At 40.2% G+C, this 23,519-nt stretch overlaps 1 protein-coding gene across 1 annotated transcript; it reads left to right on the top strand.

Annotated features, from left to right (window-relative positions):
• Positions 1-207: 207 nt before the first annotated feature.
• On the top strand, positions 208-19,962 carry LOC124278979 (eukaryotic translation initiation factor 4H-like). The gene is made up of 9 exons (XM_046714768.1): positions 208-259; positions 2,347-2,515; positions 4,548-4,596; positions 5,445-5,509; positions 7,804-7,891; positions 8,549-8,572; positions 8,611-8,814; positions 10,926-11,143; positions 18,189-19,962. The coding sequence occupies exons 1-8, from the start codon at positions 234-236 to the stop codon at positions 11,108-11,110; spliced, it is 810 nt and encodes a 269-aa protein (XP_046570724.1). The 5' UTR covers positions 208-233; the 3' UTR covers positions 11,111-11,143; positions 18,189-19,962.
• The last annotated feature ends 3,557 nt before the right edge of the window (positions 19,963-23,519 follow it).

The raw sequence follows: 23,519 nt of genomic DNA, 5'->3' as shown, positions 1-23,519 counted from the left end.
GATTGGTGTTATTTATTTATTGACACGATTCACACTAGGATTCAACATTTTCCCGATTATTGCAAACAGAAGGAAACCCATCGCATTCTTTGTAGAAAACCCCAAACACACGCCATTGCGTACTTATTAAGACTCCATGACTTAAGAATACCAAGTAAAGCTAGTTGTCCAACAACTATCACATTTTAACGCACGCATGTCTCGCCGGAAATAGATCTTGGATTCATTTCAACATGGCCGAGTATGATACTTTTCGCGGGTACGGTGCAATTTATTTGGGTTGATCGATTGTTTCCTTCATCAAATTATTGATATCACATGCAGCTGCAAAGACTTCAATGTCATCTTTAAATGTTTGATCACTGTTGTTACATGCCTTAGCTATTTTGCCATGAACAATTATGACATGTGGAGGGCCATGGTGTCCTGCATACATGTGCGGTTGTAACATAACGTAGCTTCACAAACGATACAAGTAGACCAAAAAGAAACACTTTTACGGCATATTGTTTTGTGTTGATACCGCTTTTCTACAAGCACGACTTTTATCGGTTGATATGAAACTTTTCAGCGGAACTGTCCTTTTCTTGTGTCTTTCAGCTATCAATTTATATGGCATGCAGGTTTTTTCATTGTAGACTCTTGATCTCTTTCAGTTTTGAGATTAGGTTATTGTTATCTACTAAGATGTGTGCCAAATCTTCTGTAGTACACTCATTATACAGGTCTTGTGGGACTGAAATGATTATTCGGCCCTGATTAATCAAAATCAAGATCCAGTGTACTGTGTTCACTGTACATTTGTTTTAATACTGGAGCTGAAAGGGCTTGTATGTCAACCATTCTGAAACATTGTTTGCAAAAACCCCAAACTTGCTCGGCTCACATTTTGTTCAGAACATTCTGCTCAACATATCACACCTTGGTTTAGGCTTATCATGAGGCCTGACTTTTCCCTTGTTTGTTAACAAACACATTTATTCTGAAATAAGGACAGACAGGCTAATGCATAACCTTAGCTGTGCTTTACAGATTGGTTTTCATGGTTATTTAGATATGCTACTATAATTACATTACTGAGTTCCATGACAACATAGCCTTATACAAGAGCGACTGTACCTTTAGCTCTCCATAGGGCTTTGGATGAACAGACAAAAACACATATAATGTGTCATTAATGGTCTGTACCCTTTAATGAAAGATGTACCAGGCTGGCCACAAAGAACTCTTTGTAGGAGAGCTACTAGTTTATATGACAGAGACACTTGTATTGTGATTTAGTCTTTGAAAAGCCCAACTTCCTGTTATACAGTTATTATTTTTTAACTTATGTTTAAAAATTTTTTACATGAATTTTATCTTCAATTGTTCTTGAAGCCAGTTATTCTACACAGTGCTGGGTTGTCAATTTAACTGTTCAGAGGTCTATTGGTTTGGAACCATACACCATCGGAAATTAATTCATGCATGATGTAAAAACATCCAGAATTGTCAGTGTATGTCCCTTTCAGATTGATATGGAGGTAGTGGCATAAAAGAGATAGGACAGTCTGTGGAAATTTCAGTGTTCATTTCACATATTGATAGAATGAAATATGTATGAAATCACTAAGTAGTTTATAACAGTGCAGCAAGACAGTGATTTTATTTGAAAAATGTTTAACTATTCAAATAATAATACTATGCAGTGCTTTGATATTGCTTAAGAAAGAACCTGCTCACTGTCTTCATCGATGCATTTTGCTGGCATTGTTTAATCCCCAAATGACACCTTCTAGTATATAAAGGTTATCTATCAGCTATCTATTGATTCTTACATGAGGTGTGTAGGAAAAACTGAAGTGATGTTGCCAGTCTAAATCTAATGTATGTCATGATACAACTGAGAGCAATTTGGACGTATTCTGAACACAGTAGTAAAAGTCGAGAAAGTATCTGGCCTAAACCTTTAGAGTCCACTAGCCCTGTTTAGCTTCATTTTCAGTATATTTTAACCAAATGGCATTAATTAGCTGATCTTTGTAGGCAGAACTGAATTACAGCCTCAGGTTTCAGACTTTCGTCTAATTTTACCATCTTTAAATAAAACAAAGTCTGTAAGGAAGCCAGCTGTCCAATAGAGAGATTTGTTCATTTTGTATGCAGGCTGGAGGTTGTTTCTGAGCCTTGACAAGGGACCAAACAATATTTATTGAGGAATAGATAATCCTAAGTTTCGAGTAGGTTATACCGTAGTTTAATCTGCCACTGGGTTGTGTTGTGCAGAGTTGTGTCCCATAGGCATGGCAGGAACCAATGAATTTCACTTTTCACACCTTTGTAATAACATGTTGTGTTTATTTGCAGAGGACGTAGTGGGGGGTACAACAGCTATGACAACAGCTATGGTGGGCGCCGTGGTGGGAACAGGGGATCAAAGCCCCTCCCTACGGAACCTCCCTACACTGTATATGTAGGTAGCCTGCCTCTACAGGTTGTACAGGGCGACCTTGAACTCATCTTCAAAGACCTGAAAGTAAGGTTGCAATGATATTGCATTGATGTTTTGCATCACTTCCAACTGAAAAGGGCACATGTAGTTGCATATATGAGTTACTTATGAAAGCTTGAGAGAATAGCTCCTCACACAAGCAGGATAAAAACATCATACCAACTCTTAGATGCTTGTGGGGTGTCCTAAAACTAATAAAAGTTGTTTAACAATCTCAATACTGACACAGGTCACTGAGGAGGAGTGCAGGAAAAGGACAGCCAGGTGTTGAGAAGCGGATGGAAAGCTGGCGCAGCACAGGTTAATGAATAAATAACTTTGTGAATGGTCTCGAAGACCTGGCTGTCCCTTTCTGCACTCCTCCACCGTAACAGACAGTGAACTGGTCAATACTTTGATTATGATCAGCGTTTCATTGAGTATGTTATGTTTATTGTTTTAGTTAGATTGCCCATTTCGGTGGCTTTTGAGCTTATGATATTGCTGGAATGATTAGTTATGAAAGCTTGATCTGAAAAGCTCCTCACACTAACATGATGAAATCGCTTACTCTTAGATGCTTGTGGGGTTAGCACTGGGTGCCGTTGTACAATACAACCTTAACATCGAGACTGTCGCAAGTCTATGTTGGTGTATGGGACTTACAATCACCTTAGCCCTAAGGTTGTTTTGTCCAACAGCACCCTGGTCCTTAACAATCTATGCTGGCTTAAAAGGCGACTTTGTGGGTCAGGTGGTCAGACATAGTTACTTGGTTGTGGGTGCAGGGGTGGAAATAACCCATTACCCGACGTCTGAGTCCAGTGTTTTTTTCTGTCGGGCAAGCAAATTTGTATATCACGCTGTACCGGTGTCCAGTTGATTTCCAATGTTAATTATGTTGTTTATTTAAAAAATCAACAAGAAAACGGACGGTATAGTGGAAAAATTATCAGGGCAAGTGATTTTACGTGTGCCACTCCACCGGAGTACACTAGCAATTTTAAAGTTATTTCCACCCCTGTGGTGTTTACATTCCCTGATGGTTTCTTTGTTTCTAGTGTAACACCACACTCCACAATATTCCAGCAATATGGTGTCAGCCTGTAAATAATTTAGGCTGACCAGACAATCCAGTGATCAACATCATGAGCATCATGATGGTGTTGATGGTTGCTCACATTGTCAATGACTGGATTGTCTGTATAGGTTTGATGACCCTCTGCCAAGCTATTTGTAGAATATTGGTGTGTCAGGTGTTCAACTAGGACACACAGTTAAGTAAATCCTTATCCATGTTGGATAATGTATCTTAATGATTATAATTGAAGGAGCAGAGTGAGTGAGATTGGTTTTCCGCAGCTTTTAGCAATATCACAGCAGAGGACACCCAAAATGGGCTTCACACATTGTACCCGTGTGGGGAATCATACCCAGGTCTTCGGTGTGGCGAGCGAACGCTTAAAGCACTGGACTACCCCACCACCCTGGAAGGAGTACCCCTTGTGTTTAATGATGTCACTGGTTAGCTGATTGGTTGGATTTTTTCCACTTGTTCATAAGATTGGACGCCAAATGTTTTTCATCCACATAATCTCCAGGGTATACGTTCCAATAAATCTCCACTATACCCTGAATGCATCTACGAGAACATACTGACAAATTGACAGGTCTGAAACCTTAAAAAATATATGCAAGAACTCCTACCTCTTTCAGAGTACCCTGCCAATATAGTATTGTGTTGCCAAGTTTAATCGGTTAGATGGTTTAAAAAGCGAAAGTGAGTTGTGATTGGTACGCTCAACTTCCCAACATAGACACCTGATTGAATAAAAAACCAACCAAGGGAGGTAATAAAATCATCGGGCCGAGCCGTAGATGCATCCAGGGTATAGTGGAGATTTATCGGAATGTATCGAGGATGCATGTTTTTGTGTTTATGCAGTTACACATGTATTTACACAGTTTGCACACCATTTTTATGTTTGCGTATCCATAAATGTACAAACATCTGAAGTCAGTTTCTTTACTATTTCTATGCTTGTCTTTCATAATTGGTGATTTATTGTCTCTGCAGGTTCGCAGCGTGAGATTAGTTCGAGATCGAGAAACGGATGTCTTCAAAGGTTGGTAGCAGTCATCATTTTTGTGGAATGTTCGAAATAAACATATTTCCAAATTGTTTTTTAAGTTGCTTGCATGCAGATATGAATGACAAAATATTGTTGTGGCTGGATTGACAATTTGTGAAAATGACTATAGAAATGAACTTCCTGATATTTTTTGTTTGTCTCCAAGATAACTGAGTTCTTGAACTGTTGTGTATGTTAATCACATTTTGTCAGTACTTTACCAGTCAAAAACCTATTCAAATTGACAGGGTACATTACACAAAGAATACTGTCAGTAAGCTGATCTGATAGACTATTTGACCGACATGTGAAGATCGGAGTTAGAATTGGTCTTCGGTAACCCATGCTTGTTGTAAGAGGCGAGAAACGGAATTGGGTGGTCAAGCTCACTGACACATGTCATAGTATCCCAGTTGTGTAGATCGATGCTCATACTGTTGATCACTAGATTGCCTGGTCTTGGCCTGATTATTTACAGGCCGCCGTTATATAGCTGGAATATTGCTGAGTGCGGCTTTAAATTTCGCGCACTCGCTCACTCACTCACTCTCACTCACTAGTTGACTATGTTCTCAATGGAATGACCATGGAACCCTGATGTTCTGTATTGGTATTGCTCAGTGTAAGGAAGTGATATTACCTAGGGAGTCTGCAGATGTGGTGGGGGTAGCCTAGTAGTTAAAGTGTTTGCTTGTTATGTCAACAAATGGTCAAAGACCTGGGTTTGATTCCCAATATGGGTGCAATGTGTGAAGCTCATTTCTGGTGTCCCTCACCGTGATATTGCTGGAATATTGCTGATACTTACGTAAGACCATGCTCACTCACTCACTTTGTTTCAGGTTTTGCTTATGTGGAGTTCGAGGATCTAAATTCTCTACAGGAAGCGCTGACCTTTGATGGAGCTGTGAGTATCTCAATGTAGATGTGTTTTAACATGTGCTTTTAATATAAAGCGTTAAGATTTGGTCTTCAGCAACCCATGCATATTGTAAGATGTGATTGAAATACTGTCGGAAAAAGGAAAAAACTTCCTTTTTTTTCACAATTACATCTACAATTTATGTAGTTAATATGTGCAAGTGTGAAATATCTGTTTCTAAGTTTTACCTGTCTACACTCTCAGTGGTAGGGAGATAGGAAACATAAAAAAGGACTTTACAGAGGAGAGATTAGTGCAGAAATGCGACTTTCTTGGAACAGACCATGGCTTTATACAAATTAGTGTGGGATATTGTATTACAAAGGACACTTTTTAAATGCCTACTTTGAAATTAGATTTAGCTTCATTATAAACGATAGCAGATGTAAAAAATAACTTTAAAACTGAAACTATTAAGGATGTGGCTACCATGGAGTCTCACTATCACTATATTTCACACAGTGTGGTCTGCAATCACAAGCATGGCACTTTATATGGATGAGTTGATTGCTAATGTCCATATTTCACCCTCTTACTGAATTAGATCGTGGTTAGAATTGATCTTCAACAACCCATCTGATTGGTTTATGTTGTTTTCCTTTCACTAGTATAAGTCGTTTCAATGGTTGGTTCACAAAATGTCTGATATGAGTTGTATAGGATATCCTTGTACTGTTGTTCAGAGGTAACATGCACTAAGGGACCGTTCATAATTATCCCCCACAACGCGTTTTGCGTGTGTGTGTGTGTGTGTGTGTGTGTTAAATATTAAAATGGACCCCGTCTGTGCGTCCGTCCGTCCGTCCTTCCGTGCACATTTGTCTTTTCCGGAGCAGAACTCTAAAACCGTTCAATATTTCTTCACCAAACTTGGCACATAGATAGATCTGGTGGTGTACTGGTGCCTTTTGGTAGTTTTGGAATTCTGAATAAAATATTTTTGGCGTTTCCATGGCAACAAGTTTGACTTAGCCTGAAATTGGTGTTAGTGCTCTTTTCCGGAGCAGAACTCTAAAACCGTTCACTATTTCTTCACCAAACTTGGCACATAGATAGATCTGGTGGTGTACTGGTGCCTTTGGTAGTTTTGGAATTCTGGAATAAAATATTTTTGGCCTTCCATGGCAACAAGTTTGACTTAGCCTGAAATTGGTGTTAGTGCTCTTTTCCGGAGCAGAACTCTAAAACCGTTCACTATTTCTTCACCAAACCTGGCACATAGATAGATCTGGTGGTGTACTGGTGCCTTTTGGTAGTTTTGGAATTCTGAATAAAATATGTTTGGCTTTTCCGTGGCAACAAGTTTGACTTAGCCTGAAATTGGTGGTAGTGCTCTTTTCCGGAGCAGAACTCTACAACCATTCACTATTTCTTCACCAAACTTGGTACATAGATTGGTCTGGTGGTGTACTGGTTCCTTTTTGGTAGTTTTGGAATTCTGAATAAAATATTTTTGGCGTTTCCATGGCAACAAGTTTGACTAAAACAGAAATTAGTGGTAGTGCACTTTTCTGGAGCAGAACTCTAAAACCGTTCAATGTTTCTTCACCAAACTTGGCACATACATAGATCTGGTGGTGTACTGGTGCCTTTTGGTAGTTTTGGATTTCTGAATAAAATATTTTTGCCATTTCCATGGCAACAAGTTTGACATAGACTGAAATTGGTGATAGTGCTCCTTTCTGGAGCAGAACTTTAAAAACCTTGCAATACTCTCCTTCCACTTTTCTATATACACACCTAAATATTTGACATAATCATAACTCGTAGACATAATCATGAAGAGTATTTTGCCATTGAGGGGGATATTGATGACTTTGTCTTCTTGTTTATGGCTAGGGTGGGTGATGATGATTTTAAGGGGGTGTCACCCAGTTTGTTCTTGGGAGGTGGGGAGTTCCAACCATTTTGTACACGTTTCTTGGGCAGGATCAGCAATTTTGTACATAAAAATATTTTAAAATTTTGCTTATAAAATTGGGGGGTGTCATTGATTTGTACATGACATTCGTGGGGGTGGGAGGGGTCACTTACTTTGTACATTAATTTTAATTCCATAAAAATCATCACACACACACACACGGCCGTAAATTATGAACAGTCCCTAAGATCTGATTTTGATGAAATGTTGCTGTAAGCTGGAGTCTTCCATGTCTCAGATTCCAGTATTTGTGGCAGCTATGGTACAGAGTATAGTGCTGCTATCTGTGTCTCCCTCGCTCACTAGCTGTTTCAATAAGACATGTCTGGAAGTAATATATCACACACTTTGTCCACAGCTCTTTGAAGATAAAAACATACGTGTCGATATAGCAGAAGGTCGTAAGGATGGCAGAGGTCGTGGGGGAGGCCGAGGAGGCCCTCAAGGTAAGCATTCCCAGGTGTAATAGTTAACAAAGACTGAAATTTGTCTTTATATTGTTGTTAAACATTTGTAAAATAATGGAAATTCTAAGTGGAACCTGAAACCAATACAGCTAGAAAAAGCTGATATCTTCTTACCCATGCATAAGGCAGACCCCAGCTTTAAACCCATATAATTGTAGGCACGGAAAACTCTCCATGTACACAACAATATGCAGTATCAGAATGTTTTTGTAAGATTAGTCTACACTTTGCCTTAAAAATTATGAATTGTGTTCTTCTACTTAGGCCAAAAAAATAAATGTTGTGGTTCCGATTTCCTACATTTCAGAACTAGGGTAGGTAGGTAGGGTTGGGTTTTTTTGCAAAATATTTTTACATTACTCATGTGTCAGAAAATAAATTTAATTTATTATGTGGTGAGTAAAATTGTTAGGCTTAGCGGGAATATTTAGGGTCGGTCGGGAAATCGGAACCACAAGCTTCTTTTTTTTTAGGCCTTATGTTTAACCTTGATCTGATCTCTGAAGCTTTATCAGGAGTCCTGTCTTCCAATAGCTAGGAAAAATCTTTCATGTTTTCTGAGGCTTCAGCTGGTAAACATTTGTTGTGTTTAACTTTGAAGGGCTTGTTTCCATCTGTTGTTTTGTTCTGTTTCAGGGGGCTTTGGTCGAGGGGGTCGGGGTGACTTCAGGGGATTTGGTGGGGACAGAGGGGGCTATGACCGGGTTTCGACAGAGGCTCAAGAGGAGGGCCAAGGGGTGGTGGTGGAATGGGGGGCGGTGGAATGGGGGGCAGCAGGGACGGTGGCTACAGAAGTGCTGGTCGTGGAGGTTATGATCGTGAACGTGACAGTGGTTTTGGAGGCCGTCCCCGGCAGCGGAGAGACAGCGACAACAGAGAGGAGTTGAGGGAAGCTTCACCAGGTGAGAAAAGTGTAGACAGAATGAGTTGTGGGTCACAGTCTTTGGAAGGAAGGGTGGTGGGTAGCCTAGTGGTTATAGCGTTTGCTCGTCACGCCAAAGCCCCCCACATGGGTACAATGTGTGAAGCTCATTGCTGGTGTCCCCTGCCGTGATATTGCTGGAATATTGCTAAACTCCCTCTTAGGAAGGAGGCAATGTACTGGGTCCATCTTTGTAGCTGTGGTATTTGAGTCTGGGAACCCCTTGATCAACCTTACGGACAGTATTATGGCTAGTTTGGCCAGCAGTCTGCGTGTAAACATCTCCTTTGAACTCACTAGACAATTGAAGCTAAAACTTCTCATACTTGTTTCAGTACCAATCATGAGACCCCAGTGTCTTCAAATCCAATTTCAATTTGGCCTTTGTGGTAGCAGTGTTAAAAAATTCCCTTAGGATAATTTCTTAGGCATTTTTAAAAAAAATGTAATGAAATTAGGTACATGTGTAGTTAGTTGATAGATCAATATATATGTTCCGGGAGATGGGGGTTTATTTGCGGTATTATAAGTTTTGATCTTCGTGTGACCTATGTTTTTGCCTCCTTTGTTGTCTCGAAATGCATTATATGCTTTGTACACAAGGCTGCAGACACCCAGGGCTCCAGATAATTTTTCAACATCAGGAGTACGTACTCCTTATTTGTTTAATATAGGAGTACTGGAAAACCTTAAATGTACATGTAGAGTACTGAATGGAAATTATTGGAGTATCAGTAATCTTGTGTTTCGTTTCATGTATGCACCACAACATTGATTCTTGTGTAAACAGGTCAATGAACAATAAAACAAGACTTTTTCAGATAAATATGTTTGTAAATGATTCTAAGACCGTACACCATTGCTGTGATGCGTATTTGCTACGTTTTCTAAATTATTTCCTACCGTATCGTGCATATTTTTTATCCGTACATACACCGATACGGCCCTTATCTGGTGCCCTGAGACACCATTGACCTGTGATACTGTAACAGCACATGCTCATTTCCATCAATGATTACCATAATGTTTGTTGTTACTATATTCCTCAGTAGTTACACAGAAAATGTTAAGTGTCAGTGCCGAGAGCAGCGTATTTATAGTGTCTGACCATTGACTTTTAAGCTGTTATCCAGATACATATATCCCACGTAAGCTACAGCGGGTGATGGGATAGTGTAGTGGTTTAAGCGTTGCTCATCAGGTTCAATTGCCTCACTTGGGTACGGTGTGTGAAGCCATTTATGTTGCCCCCACCATGATATTGCTGGAATATTTTGAAAAAAGACAGTATAAAATCATACTCACTCACTCACCATTTAGGGGCTGTGGGTAGCCTGGTCGTTAAAGTGTTCGCTCATCACATCAAAGACCCGGGTTGGATTCCCCACATTGGTACAATGTGTGAAGCCTATTTATGGTATCCCCTGCCGTGATATTGCTGGAATATTGATGAAAGCAGCACTCACTCACTCACTCACTCACTCACTCACTCCTCACTCACTCACTCACTCACTCACTCACTCACTCACTCACTCACTCACTCACTCACTCACTCACTCACTCACTCACTCACTCACTCACTCACTCACTCACTCACTCACTCACTCACTGGTAAGCGACAGTGTTGTGGTACTTTTTTTCTACGAGGATCCAATGACATCATGCTGTATTTCGAACACTGTTCAACTAAAGAATAAGTAACCAGCATCAGTAAAAGTTGAGCATGTTGCTAATTCACAAGGATGACTTTTGAATGGCATTTAGGAGGGGTAGAAATTCAGGGGAACTTTTATGGATGTCAATCTTCTGTAATTTGAGGATTACAGTTACAGAAGTTGCCATCCATGTGTGCCCCATCACCTGTAGTAAGTGACTCAGTATGGTTTTATCCAGGGTTCAGCAATATTCCTGCAATATCTTGGCAAGGGTCACCAGAAATGGGCTTTCACACATTGGATCCATGTTGGGAATTGAACCATTGTCTTTGGCGTGACGAGCTGATGCTTTAACCACAAGGCTACCCCACGCCCCTCAAGTGTATTGATGTTGTGTATAATAGACTCAACTGTATTGGTATGGATTGTGTTACAGAGTCAGCGGCCCAACGCCCCAGGTTGAAGTTGTTGCCTCGAACTGTGAAGGCACCTGTCAACGCCCTAGTGGAAACCTCAAGGAATGCAAGTATCTTTGGTACAGGCCGCCCAAGGGAGGGAGCTGACGACGACGGCACACCTGAGCAGCGCAGCAGGAACACCAGTGAAAGTAGCCAGCATTGAATGGCAGGGTAGCAGTTTTCGTCTTATGTCAAGGTGAGGAGAACAGGTGTCCAGGGAGAGTTGACATCACAGGTGGTCCAGGGGAGAGTTGACATCACAGGTGTCCAGGGGAGAGTTGACATCACAGGTGTACAGGGGAGAGTTGACATCACAGGTGTCAAGGGGGAGTTGACATCACAGGTGTCCAGGGGAGAGTTGACATCACAGGTGTCAAGGGGGAGTTGACATCACAGGTGACCAGGGGAGAGTTGACATCACAGGTGTACAGGGGAGAGTTGACATCACAGGTGTACAGGGGAGGGTTGACACCACAGGTGTCCAGGGGAGAGTTGACATCACAGGTGTCCAGGGGAGAGTTGACATCACAGGTGTCCAGGGGAGTTGACATCACAGGTGTCCAGGGGAGTTGACATCACAGGTGTCCAGGGGAGAGTTGACATCACAGGTGTCCAGGGGAGAGTTCACATCACAGGTGTCCAGGGGGAGTTGACACCGTAGGTGTCCAGGGAAGAGTAGGCTACCAATACCCAGTGTTGGTAGCACTGGTGTCGGACCAGTAATGATCTGGGTAAGAATTGGTCTTCAGGACCTATGGGAACCGACAAACGGGATGGATGGTTAGGCTCTCTGACATCATCAATCATTAGATTGTCTGGTCCAGGCTTGATTATTGACAGACTGCCATTATATAGCTGGAATATTGAAGATATGACAGCCTCTCCATGGGAGGTTGTCACAGGTGAACTTTTCTGTTGTTACAAGAAAGCAAGGCGTTCAGAAAAGCTTAATTTTTCCTTATCCTGACTCATGCTCTTTTTGCTTGTCTTCTTCTTCTTGCGAACATAGTGGAACACTTGTATCTCCCTAATTGAAGCTCCCTTCAATTTAAAATCACTAATTAGTATTCACCACGAGTTACCTCCTTTCCACAAGCGCGGGAACGAGGGCGCCACCTCTACCCATGTGCCTCACTCTCTCCTTCTTCGCCCAGTGAGCTGGACGTGAGAGCGCCTGTGTCTCCCGACACACTATATCCTTTGAATTATATTTAGTTAGTTACCTCGTATAGACATCTATAGAGGTTTAGCTAGTATCCTTCAGCGATTATATATTGATATTTAGTCGTTTTTCTACAGTTTAGTCACGGGACGCCGTGTTTGTTTCAGTGGATTACGTTGATGAAAATTCTGTACTATTGCAGATTACGTTTTTTATGCTGCTGCTGATCCGCCTTTAATATGATGTACGGCGCCATGTTTATTATATTCACATTGCAGTTGCGCGGTACTAATTTATCCAATTCTACCTTTTATTAATATTTACTTTGCGTTTGGTACGCACAGCAGATAGGTCGCGTATGCAGAGTCTAGTATGACTGATACACGGAACCCTCGCCAGTCTACTGCTGTTGGCCGACTCCCCTCCCGTGTGGTGTTCCGCTAGAGTGGTGGAGAGGTGTGGGGCGTGATCCGCCATCTCCAAGAAGCATCCTGCTTCCCCAGACATCCCATCGTCGCAGCAGAAGACTAGAGGTTTTCTACTACATCTCAACAACCGAGACCGTTCCCCGCCGAAGTTTTGGGCCTGTATGATGATCAGCGGTCATCATGCCGGATGTACATCAAGATTGACCGATGTCGGCACAGATCAGCATGCAGCCTGATGTACCAACGCAGATATCGATGATCGTCCTGAGGGTCCCATCATTACCAACACTCAGCGCAGGCGTCGCGCACCCAGGGCAGCGTCGACCTCTGAGGAAAATCAGCGAAGTCTACTAGGACTTTCTCAACCCGAGATTGTTCCAGCCGATGACCTGGACCTCTCACGATGATCAGCTGATCATCATCCCGGCGTCACGCCACAAGAAGCGACCGGTGACAGCTTCTAGCGACATCAGCAGAGATCACCATGCAGCCTGATGCCTCTACACTGATGTCGGACGATTTTCCGGTGGACCCCTTCATTAACACGCGCAGATAAAGCACCGGCGACCTGCGTGCAGACCATCCCAGAAGACATGATGCGACAAATTATGAACATCATGGAGGACCAATATCTGCGGTAGCAGGGTCCGAGCCAGCGAAGGCTCCAACGTAGACAGCACCCAGAGGCACCCCCGTCAGCGTAGCAGCCAGGACGATGTCACCTTCGCGAAGGAAGTCACGGACCACCTTGACGAAGGACCTAGATGTACAGCCTTCGCGAAGGCGGAAAGGACCTAGATGTACAGCCTTCGCGAAGGCGGAAAGAACCTAGATGTACAGCCTTCGCGAAGGACCGCGAAGGCAGGATAGATCATCACCTTTTCGCGGTTTCATCCTAGATGTGGACTCGGACCATCAGACATCACGGAAGCCTTCGCGAAGGTCATATCGTCGTTCCCCCGGACCGGACGCAGAGGAAGCTTCGCGAAGGCATGCGCGAAGGACACCTGAATCCAGATCATCATCATCTAGAAGGACATCGAGGGACTATACAAGAGCTTCGCGAAACTATCAACGTTCCCCTCACAAGTCTCCGAGAAGATCAACCCATAGACAAGTTGATCATCGATATCAACTATAAGAACTACAATCGTATATTGGTTCTGTTGAATCCATGACGAGACGTATGTTCGCTGGCCTAAATAGATCTAGAACGATCAATTAGACACTTATCACCAGACTTCGTAACACGACTTCTGAATATGATAAGATGATCCATGCGGCCCTACTTAGGCAAGCGCTTCGCCGATCCCACATCCTGTTAAACACAGAGGCTGTTCACGAAGCAAGCGCTCATATATATATTTATATATATATATATATATACTAATCGGGCTTTGACTCGACACCTTCGCGATGGTCGCGAAGGCTAAGTGGCTCCAAGTCTACTTCACCCAGAAGATCTAGAAGGGATACTTCGAGAACTTCGCGAAGTCTCCGGCGTTCACCGAGGAAGTCTCCTCCAAGGTTTCCATATACTAGCCACTCGTCATATATAGCTACTCGTCAGTCCGTTCAAGACGTCGCATAAGTTGAGTATCAACTGTATGCCAGATGCCGTCTATAAGCCTACGCGAAGATAATTGCTCAGGCTATTTACAACACAGAACGTCGCTGTATTATTAGTCAACGACATTTCATAGATCTTCACAGAAATCAACTATTCCGTATAAATTGCTAATATACAATCCCGGACGACGATACGATTATCTACATGCGTGACCATTACGCATATCTGCAGACAATTCAATATCGAAATTGAACAGCAGCCTTGTTACAGCGAGTATAACTCTTAATCGTCAAAGTTTCTGAGAAGAAATATGTACAAGTTCAACGTTAATTCTACAATTATGACGATACATTCATGTATACAGTCTACAAGCTCACAACTTGCAAGTTGTTTATACCCTTATATATAAGGAAGTCGGAATTATATTCAAAACTGAAATTACTTTCACGACAACCAGGAAAATAACCTACCCAGCATAAAATTACAGAGCGAGATTTTTCGCGCCGGAGGTTTCGCGCGGTTACCATTAACCCTCGAAACACGTGGTCACTCGGATAACTTCGGGAAGCTACGGTGAAGACCGACGTTTATGCTAATATCAACGACGACAAGAATTTATTCAAGGTGGGTTTTTTTCCCGCTACACCGGTGACATCACAGCGCGGGTATTATACAGAATCAAAATGCCTTGTTCTGATTGGACCGCGAGGGACAACGACCTACACAGAGGTCGATCTCTATTCACAGTTCAAGACTTACGTCACAAGTGACAACTATATATCAGTGAACGAGCAAGCCTCATTACAGTCCAGTTAACCTGAACATTCATGATTAGACTGCCTTTCTTCAAGTTAGAGACCTCCCCTGTCAAGTTAAGACGAGGGATCGGCAGTCAGGCGATTTTACATAAAGTTCAACGAGGACAGACACACCTGGTTGTGCACCTACATCATCAAGGACTTCGCAGCGAATTACCTAGACGAAAGATACAAGTGGATCTAAATCCACAGCGTTTCAGACTACAGCTGAATTTCATCAAGCGACTAACACAACTAGATGGTTAGTAAACCTACTAAACTTCTGTTTGGAGAATAAAACGGAAATTTCACGCCCAACCTGGGGATATGAATATAGTGCTCCAACACCTCACAAGTGAGGTTTATGAACACGCCTGGATGACATACTTGGACCCCATGATACGATGATTCTATCAAGATGGCCAGCAAGAGCACTGTAAATTTATCTCCACCAAACCAAACAGGAGGAAAAAATGCAACAGATTATTTTCTCTATCATCAACTTACGCAGAGTGAAGTCTCATGTATTATATCTCCATTTGGATCAGAACTGTCATACTACGTGCATATGCGGATGGACCTATTCCGACCCTCCATGAGCTTAATACTCATGATATTATAGCGCTAACTTCTACAATTGTTGTACACAAATATGATTGAAATAATGGAGGGTTTATTTCTGGAAATCCGATATGGTGGTTGCAAACCATTATCTGAGAGATATCACCACCGAGGACGTCTCAGGTATACACCAATTCGATCCCATGGTCCTCGCACAACAGCTGACAGTTCCTCGGAGAAGATAAGTCAATCTAACAGATTTTTACTTATCTTATAACAATACTAAATAGCTTCATGCTATATATAATTTACTTAAGTTCCTTTTATCATCACAGTACTATGATTATTACATCATACAATATATAAGTTAACAACTCTACAGAGTTTGTTATATATATATTTACCTTAAGTTATTCATATCTTAAGAGTAGTAATACTATGGTTACATGATAAATGCATTAGCTAACAAACTCTACAGAGTTTTGGCTATTTTATACATAGCCAAGTTAATTAAGCTAACAAACTCTCTGAGTTTTACTATTATATAGGTAACTTAAGCTAATTATACCTTAAGCATAGTACTATACTCATATTATTAAAATATATTGGCTAACAAACTCTAAGGAGTTTTGCTATTATATAGGTAGCTTAAGCTTATTCATATCTTAAGCTTAGTACTATGTTTATATCATATAAGTAGATTAGCTAACAAACTCTAAAGAGTTTTTGCTATTTGGCTTAAAGTATCATCATATTTCTAAGCAATATGGTTATATTATAACATGTATTAGCTAACAAACTCTACAGAGTTTTAGCTATTATATATGTAACTTAAAGCTTATTCATATCTTAAAAGCAGTACTATGTTTATATCATATAAGTATATTAGCTATCAAAACTCTAAAAGAGGGTTTTGCTATTATATATTTAAAGCTTAAGTTTTATCATATTTTAAGCTTTATGGTTACATTATAACATGTATTAGCTAACAAACTCTACGGAGTTCTTGCTATTATATATGTAGCTTTAAGTTTTCCTTCATAAGCTCAATACTAGGTTTATATCATAGCTAACAAACTCTAAAGGGTTGTTTTAAGCTATTATACAATTAGCTTAAGTTTTTTATCATATCTTAAGCAGTATGTTTACATTATAAAGGTATTAGCTAACAAAACCCGACGGAGTTTTGTTATTATATATATATAGCTTAAGTTTCATCATAACTTAAGCTCAGTACTATGTTTTTAACATAAAAAGTATATTAGTTAATAAACTCTAAGGAGTTTATTTTGCTATATACATTTAGCTTAAGTCTAATCTTATCTTAAGCTTAGTACTATGGTTACACTATAAATATATTAGCTAATAAACTCTACAGAGTTTTTTGGCTATTATATATGTAGCTTAAGTTAATAATATCTTAAGCACAATACTATACTCATATTGTAAAATATATTAGCTAACAAACTCTCACGAGGTTTTGCTATTATATATGTAGCTTAAGTTCTTTATATCTTAAGCACACTACTATACTCATATTGTAAAATATATTAGCTAACAAACTCTACGGAGTTTTGCTATTATATATGTAGCTTAAGTTAATTATATCTTAAGCACACTACTATACTCATATTGTAAAAATATATTAGCTAACAAAACCCTACAGAGTTTTGCTATATATATGTAGCTTAAGTTAATTATATCTTAAGCACAGTACTATACTCATATTATAAAAATATATTAACTAACAAACTCTACAGAGTTTTGCTATTATATATGTAGCTAAAAGCTTATTCATATCTTAAGCTCAGCATTATATCTATATCATATAAGTATATTAACTAACAAACTCTAAAGAGTTTGCTATTATATAATTAGCTTAAGTTTAATCATATCTTAAGCTTAGTACTATGTTATATCTTAAAGTATTTTAGCTAACAAACTCTAAGGAGTTTATACTAGCATATTAACAAGCTTAAGTCTATTAGTCTTAAGCATTGTATTAATGTTATATATACTTTATCATAATAAGTACATGGTAATAACCTTTTATATGGCAGCTGATAAGTTAGCAGCAGGAATTCATCAGTTCAGTGCCTTTATGAAGTTCCCATAGGGTTATTACAATCATCACAGTTCAAATCACTAATTATTAAAAATCCAAAGTATTAGATATTCCCACCTCCGTTCCGTAGGATGCTACAAGCAAAAGAGCATGAGTCAGGATAAGGGAAAATATGTAATTTTGGAGTAAAATTGATATTTTATACTTATCCTGACTCATGAGGTCAGCCCTCCCATCCTCCCAAATAACACTTTGGATTTCCCTGTAAATTCAAATGTTGGGCTCAGTATATGAGGAGAGAGTGAGGCACATGGGTAGAGGTGGCGCCCTCGTTCCCGAGCTTGTGGAAAGGAGGTAACTCGTGGTGAATACTAATTAGTGATTTTAAATTGAAGGGAGCTTCAATTAGGGAGATACAAGTGTTCCACTATGTTCGCAAGAAGAAGAAGACAAGCAAAAAGAGCATGAGTCAGGATAAGTATAAAATATCAATTTTACTCCAAAAATTACATTTTGATGTCTATATGTCGAGAAAAGAAAATTGAAATGGTCAGTTCTTCATGTGAAAAATAAAAGATCCTTATGATATTGACATATCATTTTTTTATGGTTGTCTGACTGAAACAACATTGTAAGATTTATCTCCCTTTGGTTTCAGGTTGAGGTTGTGTGGCCAGACTAATGCTGAGTGGGCTGCCTGCGTTGTTACCATGACAACACAACCCTGGCAATTCCATGGCAACAGCCCCATTGTTTCATTCATATCAGAGCTGCTTACACAGCTGTTGGCTAGGTAACCTGGCCACGACAACTTGGACAGGATGACGTATTTATTGTGTCTCATGTTCTCATCACACGTGATAGCTGCAGCCACTGGGCTGTTTTGTTACAGATACTACTTCCCTACAGCAGCAGAAGCAGTGGTCAGGTTGTTGAGCGTGCTGATCGTCTGCCTGCCTAGCCAGGATCTCTGACACTGCATGCTACTTTCTTAAAACTCTTTCACATGACAGTATGAAATTCAGGGGGATATGAATTGCTTGTAAGGACAGATATACAAGATTTCTCGGTTTTGTTTTTTTCCTAATGGATAGTTAGGTACAAATTACTCTCAGTATGGGTTGGTATTGGTTTTGACTCCAGCTATTCTGTATTATTTACGTCTGTTAAGATGTTGATTTTTATGGAAGACTGTACTCTGTTTTCAGAAGAATGTGTTGTGTGGGAAATACTATCGACAGTCGTCCATGAGTGTAATCTGTGGGACTTATGTTGTCGGTGTGTTTAATACACATCTACCATGTGGTCATTGTTTCATAGATTTTGCAGCCATTAGGAAAGATCTTGGCAATGTAGTCAAGTGAACTTATTTGTGTATGGCAACCAAAGACTGTCAAAAAATGTTTTCCAGTTTTCTTTTTGAAACCGATGTGAAGTATTTTGTCTTTGAAAAAGAAATAAATTAATTGTGTACAGTTTAGTGATTAGTTGAAGCATTCTTATTGGAATACGTCACCTTTGCATGGAATCTTACAATGTAAGGTTCACCTGTTGCCATTGTCATTAGATGAACAATATGATTTGTTTGTGTGTCCGTTGGATTTTAGCTTGAAATATTTTAAATCTCCCGGAGCAATTTCCTGATAGGTTTCAGTGTAGGAAGTCTGGAGGAGCCTGTATCTTTTCATTATTAAATTGCAAAGTGTTTTATTGTTTTAAATGAATACTAGCGTGCAGTTGGACTGCACATCAAGCCCATGTTCATACTTCTAATCACCGTAGTTCGCTGTACAAGTCATAATATTGGAGATAGTGCTATTCAGTAAACCATTTGTTACGCCATCATTTCCTGGAAATATCGAACACATTTTATCCACGTTGCGACATAAAAACCCATTTGTTTATATCCCTCATCAATCATTACTTGCCAGGCTACATATACTGGGAATGGGGGATGGGTGGGTAGTCACATGGGGGTGGGGTTGCTGTGTCGTTCAGGGTGGTGCCGAGTAGGTTGACGCAGGGGTGGGTGGGTGGTGTCTCATAGAACGGCTCAGGTTGTGTAATGACAGGTTTGGAGCTCCATGAAATAAGGAGCACCTGCAGGTGTTGCCATGTGTTTCACTGTCCAGATGTCCTCTCTTCATCTGTTGGTCTGTCCATTCATCCATCTGTCTGTCCATCTGTTCACTGGGTCAAGGTGAACACATGGTGACACTAGTATCCTTGGCATTCTCATGCCAGCTCCAGATCTGTGAGTGCAACAAGCTTTCAGATCAGTGGGTGGGTGGGCTGCTTCTAGGGGAGGTAACTGGTGTGTCCTACCATACAGTACCTTGAGCTTTGTGCTGGTCAGCCACCAGCAGTGTAAAAAGTGTTGGCACAATTTTGTAATATGCCAAATTATTGTACATTAAAGTTTGTCGAATCAATTATTGTGATGTTCTTTGTATGATTTGAGGTTATGCAAGGCAGTTTGTCCATAAACATTTGCCTTTTTGTTTAAAGCCACACAATATTACAGCTCTATGGCGGCAGTATGTAAATAATCGAGTCTGGGCCAGACTGTCAAGTAATCAACAGCATGATCATCGATCTACGCAATTGGGAAACGATGAGTGTGCCCACCACGTCTGACAACCCAATGATGAAGACCAATTCTATCTTGGACCTTCACGCGTTGTCAGCTTTAGACCACTCAGTACAGCTGTCATTTGTAGCAAAGATATACTTCACAAAGTTTGCTAAGGATCACATTTATAATAAACATCCCACTGACAAATAGAAATAACCATGGACAAATACATGCCAACAAATGTTTACTTGAAGGACATTGTTGTGTTGATGAAGAGTCCACGCTAACACATAATGGACAGGTCAGACTGCCATAAAAAAGGTGATCATGCCAGCAACTAACAAATCTCCAAATCATGGAACAAGTCATTGACCATACACAACTGTCAATAGCGTTTATAGGATCCATGAGATGCGATTACAGCCGGGATGGCCTAAGAGTCTGGCCGGGCCGGGCCAAGACGGGCCACATATATTATTGGCTAATAAACCCATTAACGAAAACCATGCCTATAATTGATTAGTGCAACATACACTCATGATAATAATGATCAATCGGAAGCCACAAACGCGTACCATAATAAGTTTATTACGAGTAAATCGGCTAAAACTCTGGATGACGAAAAAACCTGTGAACAGGCTGGCCGAGGTTACGTCTAAAAATGGAATCGGTAAACGAAACAGGATTTAAAACGGATAAATACTTCAGTCAATTCCGATATACATTTCCGTCGGCCCGATATGTTTTAACATCTATAACCAATCACATACCACCCCATAAATCCACTATTCATCGTGTTTAAAGCATGCCCACCTTTAAATGATACGATCTCTTCCCAAAATTCGCAACATTATCTCGGCCACAATTGTTCGGTCCGGCTTGGCTCGAGCCGTCAAAAGCAACTTAAACCTAACACACGTATGTTGAATTGTATTTAAATCCATAGATTGGTATTATATCTACCTAAATATCGCTTTGTAATGTTATAAAATGCAACATGTAATTGTAAAGAAAACTGCTCCGTTAAAGTGAATCCCTTGTCTCTCATTTTTCAACATAGCCTCAATAAAAAGTTACGGCCCGACTTGGCCCGGGCTGTAATAAACAACTTACACCTCACACATGTATCCTGAATTGTATTTAAATCCATGGATTAGCATTCTATCTACCTAAATACCTCTTTATTGAGTCTCAAAACGTAGTATTTGAAGTAAACACCTTGCTCAAAGTGATGACGTCTTTCTATGTTCCCAACATGGTTGCTATACCACAAGCGTTCGGTCCGGCTTGGCCCGGGCTCTCAGTCATAAACAGCTTAAACCTCACACATGTATCCTGATTTGAATTTAGATCCATAGATAAGTATTATATCTACCTCAATACCACTTTTAGAGTCCCAAGGCGCTGTATTTGAGGAAAACACCTTGCTCAAAGTGAAGCCCTATTTTCTATACATTCTCAACAAAGACACAGTATCACAAGCTTTCGGTCCGGCTTGGCCCGGGCTCTCAAACGCACATTTAAATCAATAGATCGGTATTACATCTACCTAAATATCACTTTGTAATGTTATAAAATGCAACATGTAAAGAGAACTAGTCCGTTAAAGTGAAGCCCTTTTCTCTCTCCATTCTCAACATTGCCTCAATCAAAAGTGTTAAGTCGCTGTTCGGCCCGACTTGGCCCGGGCTCTCAAAAACAACTTAAACCTCACACGTGTATCCTGATTTGTGTTTAAATCCATAGATTAGTATTATATCTACCTAAATATCACTGTATGATGTTACAAAATGCCACATGTAAAGATAACTGGTTCGTTAAAGTGAAGCCCTTTTCTCTCTCCATTCACAACATAGCCTCAATCAAAAGTGTTTAGTCTCTGTTCAGCCCGACTTTGCCCGTGCTGTCAAAAACGGTGACCGGACAAAATCCACCCGGACAAAATCCACCCGGACAAAATCCAACCCAATATTGCCTCCCCGGACAAAATCCACCTCTTCTTAACAAAAAAATGGACAAAATCCACCCTTCTCAAATTGCTATTGTTAAAAGTTTTAGTGTGTCCTGATCTTGACACGCAGCGAAGGAAAAAGACACTCGAGGACTTTTCTCAACGGTGGCGTCGGCCGTTGCATTCTCGCGTTTGTTGTTGAAATGTTTCGAAAAGGTGATATCTGCAAAGTTGTGTTTTTGGCAGCGAAGATGTTTAGTCAACATGATTGTAATCATAGATATCTGAATGTGTGAAAATATATGCTGTTGTCATATTTATATATGTATTGATGCATGAATGATTAATAAATGTGAAATGTGAAAATGTGCAATTGTCATATTTATATATGCAAAAATGAGCTTACATATGTATTTTGGGTTTTTTAAAACAACCTAAATCTCACACATGTATCTTGAAATGTGTTTATGTCCATAGATTAGTATTATATCTACCTATATATCACTTAACAGAGTCTCAAAGCGTAGTATTTGAAGCAAGAACGTTGCTCAAAGTGAAGCCCTCTTTTCCATATACATGTATTCTCAACAAAGACACTGTATCACAAGCGTTCGGTCCGACTTGGCCCGGGCTCTCAAAAACAACTTAAACTCCACACATGTAACCTGATTTGTGTTTAAATACATAGATTAGTATTATATGTACCTCAATACCTCTTTATAGAGTCTCAAAGCGCTGTATTTGAATGGCAAACACCTTGCTCAAAGTGAAGCCCTATTTTCTATACATTCTCAACAAAGACACAGTATCACAAGCTGTAGGTCTGGTTTGGCCCGGGCTCTCAAACGCACCTTAAACCTCACAAATGTATCGTTAAAGCAGGGAGACTATATAACGGGGAGTGGTCACTCCTCGAAAAGACCCTTAGCGTATTCCTCGGCTCGTCACGTGACCAGTGTAGCCAATATGGCGACAGCGTAGATTTTAAGATTGAGCCCGGTTTATTTTCAACAACTGATTACATACGCTGAGTGTTGTGACAACTAAAAACCTACATGTAGAAGATAAGTTACCTATTCTGTCACTTCATTTTAAGTCAAATAATTGTTATTAGTGTCAGTATTAGTACAGCAGATTTGTAGTAAAGTTTCAAGTCGGCATGTTGTAGCTCACTGGCTTCAATTCTCGGTACACAGCGAAGAAAGACTAAATTGTATCGCTAAAAACTTCTTTCACATATTCGTTTAATTTTTAGAAGGGAATTATACCTTTGGTTGAAAGGTGTTTGCAAGTAATAGTGATAGTTTTATAACTAAAACAATTGTAAGGGTGTATTTGCGGTGTGTGAAGAATATGCCATATCGCCGATCTGCCATTGAAATACTACAGGGCGTTGTTTGATTGTTTCTAGTTATTGTTCTACAACTTCTTTCACATACACCTTTAATTTTTATGAGGGGAAT

This window comes from Haliotis rubra, unplaced genomic scaffold (assembly GCF_003918875.1).
Source record: "Haliotis rubra isolate DU_JTF1 unplaced genomic scaffold, ASM391887v1 Scf244, whole genome shotgun sequence".
Lineage (NCBI taxonomy): Eukaryota > Metazoa > Mollusca > Gastropoda > Lepetellida > Haliotidae > Haliotis > Haliotis rubra.
Note: the sequence above shows the minus strand (reverse complement) of the source record. Positions and strands in the feature narration are given on the sequence as shown.